Source organism: Microcaecilia unicolor, chromosome 3 (genome assembly GCF_901765095.1).
Source record: "Microcaecilia unicolor chromosome 3, aMicUni1.1, whole genome shotgun sequence".
NCBI classification, from domain to species: domain Eukaryota; kingdom Metazoa; phylum Chordata; class Amphibia; order Gymnophiona; family Siphonopidae; genus Microcaecilia; species Microcaecilia unicolor.
The window spans coordinates 193,765,775-193,778,890 of NC_044033.1; the positions used below are offsets into that span (position 1 = coordinate 193,765,775).

A 13,116-nucleotide genomic window follows, 5' to 3' on the forward strand; every position below is an offset into this window, starting at 1 on the left:
TGGTAAAGATGCTGGCTGTGCTGGTGCTAACTTCCTTCTTTCTCTTCCAGGAAGTCTTTCTACTCTGGACATGCTTCTTTCTCCATGTATGCCATGCTGTATCTTGTGGTAAGCTTCCATGCTGGCATGGTGTTCCTGTATTCTGGGATGTGGTGTCCTCCTGGCTGTTTCTCGTTCTCCTTTCTGAACAAACGGCAAGGTCTGTAGCTCCCTTAAGCAGAGTCTAGTATCACCTGCTGGTGCTGCTGGACTCCCACCATTCCTTACTCCACAGCATCTCTTAGGGTGAACCAAATATCACAGGTTAGTCAGGAATAAAGTTAGATCATTTTTCTACATGGAAAGGATCTTGGCAAGCACTCTCTCCCTTCTCTTCCCTCCCCCTAACGACCCCATAAGAAAATAAGAATAGCCATACTGGGTCAGACTGGTGGTCCATTAGCCCAGTATCTTGCTTCCAGCAGTGGCCAATCCAGGTCACAAGTACCTGCAGAAACCCAAATAGTAGCACCATTCCATGTCCCTCTCTTCACCTGACCCCTTCAGAGATCTCATCAAATACTGACCCTCCTCCCCAGCTCCAAGACCCCAACAGCCACAGTTCAATTTTAACTCTGCAGCTGATCATTCTGTCCTTTCATTCACACCCTGAATGAACTCACTGGTTCCTTCCTGCAATTCATGGAAAGCATCATTGTGGAGCCCAGGGCAACTATACTGTGAGTGAGTGAGGGGTAAAACCTGGGATAGCCACAGAGGATCCTTGGCTGTGTGTGGGGGGGGCGGAGTGAGTGAGGGGTAAAGCCTGGGATCAGTGGCATTCCAGGTGGGGGGCGGTGGGTGCGGTCCGCCCCGGGTTACTTCCTGTTCCGGGGCAGAGAAGAAGCATGGAACAACGGAGGACAGGCGCGCGCGGCACCCCCCCCCCCCAGCGGCATGCACCCGGCGGGGGGGGGGGGGGTTCCTTCGCAGGGTTGTCCTTTCACTGGGGGGTCCGCGCTGCATCGGGGGATGGGGCGCATCAGCGATCCGCCCCGGGTACCAGCCCCCCCAGGAACACCACTGCCTGGGATTTATTTATTTATTTGTTACATTTGTATCCCACATTTCCCACCTATTTGTAGGCTCAATGTGGCTTACATAGTACCGGAGAGGATCCTTAACTGGGGGTGGGGGGAGAGTGAAGAGTAAAGCCTGGGATAACCACAGAGGATCCTTGGTTGCAGTAGGGGGGGAGGGAGGGAGGAGTAAAACTTGGGATAAGCACAGAGGATCCTTAGCTGTGGGGGGAGTGAGGGGTAAAGCTGAAATAAACAGAGGATCCTTAGCTGTGGGGGGAGTGAGGGGTAAAATCTGCAGTAAGCACAGAGGATCTTTAGCTCTAAAGTAAAGAAATGCACTGGGATCCGTGTCATTGCAACAGGAAAGCTATTTGGTAGAGGCCGGAATGGGCTTCTTTTCTGTATCTTTCCTCAGATTCCAGCCCTTTATATTAAGTGCTAGTAACTGTTTAGTTCTTTCAAGCGAATGGTAACAGGGACCGGCCTGTGTCATTCCATGTAAAAAATAAACAGTGAAATGATTTCAGGCCTCCAGAAAATGCACCAGTAAAGCAGTTTGGAAGTAGCCCCCTTCAGCAGTTCCTTACATAGAGTAGACCTCAAGGCACAGCCCCTGCAGGGGGACTGGTACACTGGAATGAAGAGTATTGGTTCAGTTCCTTGTTTGCAGAGTGAGGAACAGGTGATTTCATGTTAAGAAGCCCAGTCCTAATCAGCCTGGCACTCACATCCTGTTGGCAGCCATCTTTCAGCCTGGGGCAGGCTCTGCTCTGCAGGAGGTTTGTGTTTTCGGGAGCAGGATACTTTAGCTAAGATACTGGCAAACATTCACCACCTCCTGCTTCCTCCTCAGCACTGACACAGGCACGCAGATATTTATTTATTTATGACATTTATATCCCACATTATCCCAAACAAGTTTGAGTTCAATGTGGTTTATATATCTATATATATAAAACTCACCCTCAACATTCTATTGGCTTCTGACGTCACTGAAGCCAAGGTTCATATGTTCGAAGCTCTGAAGCCTCAAAAATCACAGTCTCTGGGCCCCGCCCTCGCGTCAAACGTTATGACGTTGAGGGCGGAGGCGGAGCAATTCACCAACATCGACGAAGGGTGGGGGGGGGGCCACAGGAAAGCTTTGCTAGCGCCCGTTTCATTGGCTCCAGAAATGGGCCTTTTTTAACAATATATATATATATATCCCAACACAATTCACATCCATCTACTGACCACTGCAACAACAAATCTTCAGTCTGCTTTCAGGCTGCACAAGGGTTCATTTTCTAATATCATTTGCAATTGTAAAATAGTTGTTGAACATTCCTTATTGTAGTTAAGGAACTATGTCAGGAAGCGTCTTCTCTCCCTACCACAATCTCTTGTTCCGTGTGAGAAGAGAGCGTATAATGCAGGGAAGGAAGGGGCTGATCTGCATGCAGCCCCTGGAGAAAAAATACCCATTGAACATTGTGGGGGAGGGATTGCCGGAGAAAGAAGAGCACAAATGAAGGTTTGTTCACAAATGATGCAGGCCAGCCATTAATGAGATTCTACCCATGACCATGAACGTCTATTCAGTGCCCTGTGTGCCTGCGCCCAGGAGCTGCCCTGAAGAATAGGCAAGCCTGTCATTCCCTTTGTGCTCTCAGCAGGCACCAACAAACCCGGCACATTCCCAAGACCGAAAGTGACAGGCTGGAGGGAATGGAAAGCCGGGACATCGGGCCTTAAGAATGGCCAGCTTTGTTTTAATCCACTCCACAACAAAGCTACAATCTGACAAAATCCTACATTTGCCATTTTTTCAAGGGCATTCTTCTTATTATAAGCAAGAATGCTTCCTAGACAGATCCCACTGATAGATTATTTACATGTTATACAAGCATTTCAATGTGTCTTTGGTTGATACTTTTAATCCCCATATAAAATGGTCTGGATTTGGATGATTCTGTTTCAGTGCACTGGGTGGGAAACCCCTCACGCCATGCCCTTGGGTGTTAATCCCATATGAAGAAGCTCCAGATCTGGGTGATTCAATTTTGGTGCATTGGGTGGAAAACCTCTCACATCATGTCCTTGGGTGTTGTGTTAATCCTGTATGAAGAAGCTCCAGATGTGGGTGATTCAGTTTCAGCGCACTGGGTGGAAAGCCCCTCACATCATGCCCTTGGGTGTTGTTTTAATTCCATATAAAGAGGCTCTGAATTGGGGTAATTCGGTTTTGTTGCATTGGTAGGAAAGCCCCTCACGTCATGCCCTTGGGTGTTGTGTTAATCCAATATGAAGAGGGTCCAGATTGGGATGATTTGGTTTTGGTATAGTGGGTGGGAAACCCCTGACATCATGTTTCCTCTCTTTTCTTCCAGTTCTACTTACAAGCAAGGTTCACCTGGAGGGGGGCCCGGTTGATGCGGCCCCTCCTACAGTTCACCCTGCTCATGCTGGCCCTATATACAGGTCTCACACGCATCTCTGACTACAGGCACCACCCCTCCGATGTGGCGGTGGGCTTTCTGCAGGGAGCTCTCGTGGCTTACTGGGTGGTGAGTACAACCTTGTTTTCCTTGCCCTGACTCACTGCCATGTTGGGGCACTGCAAAGACCCTGCTTTACACATTAGAAGAAAATTTGCTGATTGCCCAAAGCTACCAGTGACACTTCAGGATGAAAACCCCTAGTCCTGGCAGTCAATAACCCACCTGGTTCTCAAAGCAAACCAAGTAGGCAATTTAGAGCAGATGCAAGCAAATGTATTTCATGAATATCCGTTGTGAATGTCCTTAAAACCAGACCCAGACCCTGTCCCTGAGGATAGGATCTGCATCTCTTAAACTCAAACTTGGTTCTACATAGTAACATATTAGATGACGGCAGAAAAAGACCTGCACGGTCCATCCAGTCTGCCGAACAAGATAAACTCATATGTGCTACTTTTTGTGTATACCTGACCTTGATTTGTATCTGCCATTTTCAGGGCACAGACCGTAGAAGTCTGCCCAACACTAGCCCCGCCTCCCAACCACCAGCCCCGCCTCCCCTCACCAGCACAGTCCTCGGGACATACCCAGCAAGTCAGGTTTTCAGGATAAAGTTGCATACACTACCTCCATTGTGTATGTTATACATATTCATTGTGGATATTCTGAAAACTCGACTGGCTAGATGTGTCCCAAGGACTGGACTGAGACCTGCTGCTCTAGAGAGAATAATAGAAATTAATGATGATTATTATTATAGAGGACATCCATTCTGCCCAGTGGTTTCTCTTTATACTGCTCTAGTCTCAAGAACAAAGAGTTTTGGGAGTTGCAGGTGTCACACATGTGGTCAGAGGTCCTCCAGAATGCTGGGGGAGGGGGGGTGAGGTGGAGGGAGGCAGCTGTGTGTGCATGACTAGGAGGGGGGATCATTAGAGTAAGGGTTGGCAAAGACCAGGTTAATTACTCATGAATCATGATCTTAACTGTTATTTAATTGGGAGAAATCAGCTTTATTTGAATTTTTAAAAGGTTTGAGATTATGAACTGAAGGTAGTTGGATTGGTTCTGTCCATGTGCTCTCAGGTTCATAGTTTGGAAATACTTTTTGATGTGAATCTTTTGTGGGAACCATAATTAGCTTCTGTTTTATTACTAATTCAACTTTGACCACCCCTTGAGCTAAAGGTTCATCAAATGTGGTTTACAACAATTAAATAAAGCAGTGGTGTAGCCAAGGGTGGGCTTGGGTGGGCCTAGGCCCACCCACTTTGGGTTCAGGCCCACCCAGTAGCAGCATACCTATGATGTGGCTGGCAGGGATCTCCAAGCCCCACCAGCCGAAAACTCCCAACAAGTGTCCCTCCTGCATACCTTGTAAGTAGCAGATCTTTGCCTGCAGTGAGCAGTGACATACATACTGCTCACACCGGCCCCACAGCCTTCCCTCTGATGTATTTCTGCCTAGGCGGAAACAGGAAGTTGCATCAAAGGCTGCTGGTGAAAATCTGCTATTTAAAAGGTATACGGGAGAGGGGGGATGTTTGAGAGACCATATGGCATGCAGGCGAGAGAAGGAGAGACCAAATCACGTGTGGGACGGGGCGAGGTTCTTCTGCCCACCCATCTTGGGCTCAGGCCCACCCAAAATTGGGTGTCTGGCTACGCCCCTGAAATAAAGTAAAATGTTTTTTTTTAAATGCTTATAAGCATTAAAAAAAGGAGGGGGGCAGAAAAAGAGACCTCAACCTCATCTTTTTTCACATCCCCATCCCACCACTGTTTTCCAGCTCTCTCTAGACCACCCTGTTATCTTTTTCCAGCTCAGCCATTTCTAGAACTGCAGGCTTTTTGCTACATGAAGTCACACTTTAGATTTATCATGCATTCACTATTTTAACGCTTCACTCAATCAAACATGATTAAGCCAGAATGTAGCAGTGAATCATCAACCACAGAAAAAAAGATTTCACCAGCTCCTCCTCTGTTCCACTGGCTGCCCACTCACTGAGATCCATTTCAGTAGTAAATGGACCAGCCCCTTGCTGAACTGTGCTCCAGAACCTTCAGATCATCTGTTGGCTGTACATCCAGACTGTTAGTTGGCTATTAGTAAAGAGAGAACCCTCTGCCCTTTCGAATAGGCTGCCAAAGGCTTGTGGTTTATTCTGGACTATTGAACATTCAGGACAGAATTTAAGGCTTGGCTTTTGACCACATCTTTTGTGGACAATTGTATTTATAAGACTCCGTTTTCTAATCACTGAGCTTGGTTTGAGTTTTTTCAGGGGTAACTCTGATCATTTCTTTTTTTTTTTTTTGGCCTTATGTTTATAAATTTTTCTGTTATTATGTACAGTGGTGGAAATAAGTATTTGATCCCTTGCTGATTTTGTAAGTTTGCCCACTGACAAAGACATGAGCAGCCCATAATTGAAGGGTAGGTTATTGGTAACAGTGAGAGATAGCACATCACAAATTAAATCCGGAAAATCACATTGTGGAAAGTATATGAATTTATTTGCATTCTGCAGAGGGAAATAAGTATTTGATCCCCCACCAACCAGTAAGAGATCTGGCCCCTACAGACCAGGTAGATGCTCCAAATCAACTCGTTACCTGCATGACAGACAGCTGTCGGCAATGGTCACCTGTATGAAAGACACCTGTCCACAGACTCAGTGAATCAGTCAGACTCTAACCTCTACAAAATGGCCAAGAGCAAGGAGCTGTCTAAGGATGTCAGGGACAAGATCATACACCTGCACAAGGCTGGAATGGGCTACAAAACCATCAGTAAGACGCTGGGCGAGAAGGAGACAACTGTTGGTGCCATAGTAAGAAAATGGAAGAAGTACAAAATGACTGTCAATCGACAAAGATCTGGGGCTCCACGCAAAATCTCACCTCGTGGGGTATCCTTGATCATGAGGAAGGTTAGAAATCAGCCTACAACTACAAGGGGGGAACTTGTCAATGATCTCAAGGCAGCTGGGACCACTGTCACCACGAAAACCATTGGTAACACATTACGACATAACGGATTGCAATCCTGCAGTGCCCGCAAGGTCCCCCTGCTCCGGAAGGCACATGTGACGGCCCGTCTGAAGTTTGCCAGTGAACACCTGGATGATGCCGAGAGTGATTGGGAGAAGGTGCTGTGGTCAGATGAGACAAAAATTGAGCTCTTTGGCATGAACTCAACTCGCCGTGTTTGGAGGAAGAGAAATGCTGCCTATGACCCAAAGAACACCGTCCCCACTGTCAAGCATGGAGGTGGAAATGTTATGTTTTGGGGGTGTTTCTCTGCTAAGGGCACAGGACTACTTCACCGCATCAATGGGAGAATGGGATGGGGCCATGTACCGTACAATTCTGAGTGACAACCTCCTTCCCTCCGCCAGGGCCTTAAAATGGGTCGTGGCTGGGTCTTCCAGCACGACAATGACCCAAAACATACAGCCAAGGCAACAAAGGAGTGGCTCAGGAAGAAGCACATTAGGGTCATGGAGTGGCCTAGCCAGTCACCAGACCTTAATCCCATTGAAAACTTATGGAGGGAGCTGAAGCTGCGAGTTGCCAAGCGACAGCCCAGAACTCTTAATGATTTAGAGATGATCTGCAAAGAGGAGTGGACCAAAATTCCTCCTGACATGTGTGCAAACCTCATCATCAACTACAGAAGACGTCTGACCGCTGTGCTTGCCAACAAGGGTTTTGCCACCAAGTATTAGGTCTTGTTTGCCAGAGGGATTAAATACTTATTTCCCTCTGCAGAATGCAAATAAATTCATATACTTTCCACAATGTGATTTTCCGGATTTAATTTGTGATGTGCTATCTCTCACTGTTACCAATAACCTACCCTTCAATTATGGGCTGCTCATGTCTTTGTCAGTGGGCAAACTTACAAAATCAGCAAGGGATCAAATACTTATTTCCACCACTGTATATGCAATGTGCAATGTGATGGGTTTCCTAGTTCTGTGCAATTGTACTTTTGTAATGTTTTACCATTTTACAACACATTACAGATTACTGTTTTGGTTTATTAAATTGAATAGGAATGAGCAGTTCGGGCACAGGGTGGGGAAGGTCCTGTATCTGATGCATAAATCAGCAGCACTGTACAGGAAATGGCAGAGGAAATGACATGTTTTTTTGTTTTCTTAACCCTCCCCAATTGTGAAAACCCTGCAGACAGCTGAGGAAGTCCTTTAGCATGAGAACAGCACCTTGGTTTCTGCAGCCACAGTGTTGCACGCTAGCAGTGGTTCCCAACATTATTCACAGTTCTTTTTTTTAATGTATTGTTATCTTTCTTTTTGTTCAGGCTTTCCATATTTCAAGCATGTTCAGACACAAGAGCCAGAAGATGAACAATATCCCGTCCTGTCCCGACAGTCCACATATGAACTCCCATTCCAAATGTTAGCACAAGAGGCTCTAAGCTTATCGCCTGCAGACGCAGAAAAGAACAACAGCCAATATACTGCTTTCTGGGACCTGGAATGGGGAACTTGCAACTAGGCACAGGGGACGAACGAGGAGTAAGAGCCTCTGACAAGACCTCACGTGTCACCTCCAAGTTCCTGTGGCCATCTGCTGATAGGAAGTGTTCATCAGCATTCTCTGGTGCATGACACCACCATAATGTCACAGCACCTGGTATCACCCATCCACTTGGTGACTTTGAAAAGAGAGCAAACTTTTCTAGTTTCATCCAACATTTCAAACCACTGCAAATGTCCTCTTCCAAAGAAAGGTGAGGACTAGCCAGCTTTCTACAGTTCCTCCGTCGTCAGTACTAGAGCTTCATGGAATTCAGGTCCACGTTATTTCATGCAAAAACACTTGAAACGTTTTGACACACAAAGTGCTGGCAGGCTGCCTGCTTGAGGCTTTTCAGATCGCAAGACCTCCTGACAAACTCATTCTTTCTCCAGAAGGAAGGAAACCTAGCAGGAAGTTGCATGATCTGTTTGTGACAGGACTTCTAAACATAGAACTTTTCCCTGGGATTTTCCAGCAAAGCCATCGATCAGTATTCCTTCATCCATCTGTCTATCATTTCAGCCCCTGCACAGCACACCCTGATCTGCTCCACTCTCTCTCACAGCTGAGTCTGTAGAGAATGAGGGACAGATGCATTGATGTCCCAGTCATGGAATAAAACGTGAAACATGCCCGAAACTGGCTGCTCCTCCTCTGGTGTGTGCCAATTCTCTTATCACCTACTCAGCTGCGACACTTCCCTTCCAACCCTACTGCAAACTACTTCCTGGCAGTACCTGACAGGTTCCCGGAAAATGTGAAGCATACAAACTCTCTTTTTCTTCAGTGGTACCAAGAAGTAATATAAAAGTACGCTGAAGGTCTGTCCAAGCCTCACAGTTACAGCAGCTGCGATGAAGGAGGCTGAGGAGGACGGTGATGCTGATACGGGGACGTGCTTCTTGCCTTCAGGAATCTAGGGACACTTGTGTTTCTATAAAGGGGCTTCCAGAATTTCAGATGAGGTGCAAATATTACAGCCCTAACATGAAATGTACACAGGGAAATAAACATCACTTTGCCCCTTCCCTGCGGAGGAAAATGCGGAGGCTTCTTCCCAGCCTTCCTCTACTGCTGAAAGATGGGGCCCTCTGAACTGCAGGGTTGGAAGAGAGGACCCCGGACCCAGCCTTCTTTTCAGGATTTCCACAATGAATATTAAAAAACCTGTCCACATTTGATGGAATGGGTTGTGCCCTCAAGGACTGAGTTTGGGGACCCCTCACTTAAACACTTCAAGGGCTAATTATTACATTCCTAAAATCCAAAGAATATTGTTCCATTCCTACATTAACCAAAACAGAATCGCTGTCAGCTTCTTATGAACCCTATAAAATGCAAAACTTCCTCATCCCTCTGCTAGAATCCTCCAGTTACTCCCATATACATGAAATCCCTTCACCTCACCACTAGGATCCTCCAGAGGGGCCATTACTCCCCTATATGTGATATCCCTCCATCTCATTGCTAGGACCACCCAGAGGGGCAGTTACTCTCCTATACACAATATCCCTCCACCTCACCGCTAGGGTGCTCCAGAGGGGCAGTTACTCCCCAATATCCCTCCACCTCACCGCTAGGGTCCCCCAGAGGGGCAGTTAGTCCCCAATATTCCTCCACCTCACCACTAGGATCCTACAGAGGGACAGTTACTCCCCTATACACATATCCCTCCAGAGGGACAGTTACTCCCTTATACACAATATCATCTGCCTTACTGCTATGAGTCTCTTGGAGGGCATGAGAATATTGAGCCTTCGATGACACTCTAGACCAGCCTGACACTTATTTATCCTGCAGTAGATCCAGTATTTCCCATTTTTGTCCGTTTCATATCAGTGAAGGATTCTTCTTCAGAGATTGGGAAACCATGAGTCTCCTCAGCAGGAGCTCATCGTGCTCACCCTACATCTAACCTGTATTCTATTACAAAATTCTAATAAAACTAAATATATTTTACAGTATCTACTGCCTCTTGGAAGACCAGAACACATGAGTTCTGGAAATAAATACAGCATGGATCAAGGACAACAAGGTTTGAAGGGTCATCCCAGTCTTGATTTTCCTGAGTCCTTCTGCCACACTGAATACATTAAGGCAGCCATGTCTCTATGCCAGATACAGTGCTGATGGGTAATTAATACGCAGTCCCCTAAGTCTGAAAAAATTTAGGGTGAGAGAGAAGGAAAGTGTAAATCAGTAGGAGACTGTCAGTTATGGAAGAACGTGAACTGTGGTCCCCCTTTGACTTTATATTGGGCAACCAACCAACTCAAAACAAGGACAGAGACAGGTAGGATCACCACTTTCAGTGTTGGTGTGAACTTCTGGTGGCAGCGGTAGGGCTGCCCTCAGGCCACCATCTACTCTACCAACTGAGAAGCCCACAACTGCTCAAAACTGGGATCCTTCTAAATATTCTTACAGAAAGAAAATGAGTCAGTCATCCTGAGACACTGTAGTGCGTACATACAAACATTTACACCAAGTGAATCCTTCTCCTTCCCCCATAAAATCTGCTTTTAAGTGATTTCAAATGTTCATTTCAACATCTTGGTTTCCTCTGAACATTGCTTTCAAAATCTCTGTTCCTTGCATATGTTTTACTGATAGGTTTCTGGGCTGGTATCATGAGGACACTTGGGGGGTCACTGAACGATGGATGCCTGAAATCACAGAATTGGACTAACATGAAGTCAGCTAGCAAGCATTACAGAGCGGAAAAGGAGGTGGCAAAATCTTTACCTGACTTGTTCCCACTTAGAGGAGTAAAAGGCGTCAGCTGGAAGGAAGCTGAGCTCAGAGGTTTCCACAGCTTTGAGGCTTCTAAAAGGAGCAGAGAAACAGATCAGCTGTTCAGAGGCTTAAGCATCACGGCATAATTGAAATAGATTCCAACATGTTTGGGTCTGCATTACATGATAGTTATGTGAAATTGGTTCAGGCCTACGATCCGCTTTCATCTGTCTCTCTGGCAGCTGCTGTATCAGATCCACAGATACTGGTTTCAACACTCAGGGTAGCCAAACTATACCCAGCTAGCAGGAAACAAGGTAAGAATAGGTTTTTCCCTGGAAATATCAGCCATCTTCCAGCACAGAGTAGATAGACGCACTATCCTTGATGGGGAGAAGAACCAGGACTAGAAATTTTACACTTTGAGGATGAGATTTTAATTTATGGAACAGCTGTTTTGATGCCAGAGAACAGTTGAGTTTCTTCTGAACCAGCATTTCTAACCTTCTCATGAAGGCGTGCCTAGCCAGTCAGATTTCCAGAATTACCACAATCAACATGCATGACATCGATTTGCATGCAGATTGATCTTCATTGCAGTAATCCTGACATTCTGACTGGGTAGCTGTATCTTGCATTGGCCTGGGCCACTTCACTACAGAATATCAACATGTTGAGCAGGGGATTTTGTTTTTGATCTTAAGGTAGTTTGCCCTACTTCCTCTGTGGATTGTGCTTCTTTGTGTGCCAGCTCCTGTATGATTGTTCTGTCCTATTATTTATGGAGTTCCTTTCTGTTTTTGTTTTGAATTTTATTGCAAACCACTGTGATCTTATTCTTACTGCCATTGATCAGGTGCTATCTCTGTTACTACCCGTGATCAGATACTATCCCTGTTACTTCCAGTGATCAGGTCTTATCTCTGTTACTCCCAATGTTCAGTTACTATCCCTGTTACTTCCCATGAGTCGGGTGCTATCACTGTCAATGACCCTGTGCTATATCTGTTAGTACCCTAGTAGCCTGTAATACCCGATACTCTAGTTTAAAGCTGGTTTTATGCCCACAGCATTCAACTATATCTATAGCTTCCTTTTCTAAATTCACTTCACCTCCCCCTCAAACGCATTAATTTGTCTGCAGTTCAGACTCCAGAGGGCTCATAGATGAGCAGTGTTGTGCGATAGTGAGTTACTAGTACATAGTTACTGTAGTTAATTACTTTTTCACAGTAATCAACAATTAGCTACTTATTCACTATCCCAGTAACTGTAATTACTTTTGAAGAGTAACTAGCACATGACATGACAGAGGATGTGGTTGGCATGAGTTGGTCAAACCTCCTTGAAATGAGATCAAGAGATGAAGTTAAGCAATATTCACATTGGGGTTGTGTATAAGGTGGAGATTTTACCTCTTCATGTACCATAAGTATTCTTGGATGTGGTATCAGTAAAGGAAAAGCAAGTAGTTACTCTAAGCAGGCAACTGTAATCAGTAATGAGTAATTTAATGCCTGTAACTACTTACTTTAAGCTGAGAAGTAACTAGTAACTAATGATTTTTGAAGAGTAACTAGCACAACACTGTAGATGCAAAAGAGTTTGTTGGAAAATAAATGTGAAATAGGTTTAATTTTGTGCCAACAGCGGTTTAATTTCAGCAGCTGGTAAACATACAGTATGATAATTCCAGCAATCTCTCACAGAATCTGGAGCAGGAAGGTGACAAGAGAAACTATTTTTGGTATTTTCTGTTAATATTTAATGAGCTATCACAAGGAAATCTACGACAAAGTTACAAACAGGATAACTGGACCAAGACTTGAGCAGCAAACTCATGACTCACGTAAAGTTATGAAAAATATGAAAGAAATTAATAAACTATCTGCCCTGAACCACATCAGAACAAAAAACTGTTTGCATCTGAAAGTACTGCCAATGAAAACTTCATAGCAAGTAGACCCAAATTTATAAGCAGGAGAGAAGGGAAATTAGCTTTGCTTTGTCCAAGATGGGCTGTTCTGGGAGAAGATCTGATTTAAATGAACACAGAGACCCCTAAGTGCCAGGTGCTCCCCTAACTCCCACTCAAAGCCGTGGGTGGCCTCTAGTTTATTTTTTGGAGTCCTGTGGTGATGCACAAGTCTGTCTTGCACACAAAAACTGATAACTTGTGAAGGAACTTCAAAAACTGATGAAGAATGTTCCGTGCTTTCTGCCTAAGCAGTTTAGAAATCCCAGCATTGAACTGTAACAATCTCAGGGGTAGAGCGAGGAAC

The 13,116-nt window shown here is 45.3% G+C and overlaps 1 protein-coding gene across 1 annotated transcript in view; it reads left to right on the forward strand.

The window, feature by feature from the left end:
* LOC115465972 (phospholipid phosphatase 3-like) overlaps positions 1 to 12,732 on the forward strand; it is a 28,401-nt gene extending 15,669 nt beyond the window's left edge. Inside the window, exons 5-7 of the mRNA XM_030196880.1 lie at positions 51 to 108; positions 3,434 to 3,610; positions 7,878 to 12,732. Of these exons, the coding sequence (XP_030052740.1) occupies positions 51 to 108; positions 3,434 to 3,610; positions 7,878 to 7,979 (337 nt within the window). The 3' untranslated portion in view covers positions 7,980 to 12,732. The remainder of the gene's footprint in view (positions 1 to 50; positions 109 to 3,433; positions 3,611 to 7,877) is intronic.
* The last annotated feature ends 384 nt before the right edge of the window (positions 12,733 to 13,116 follow it).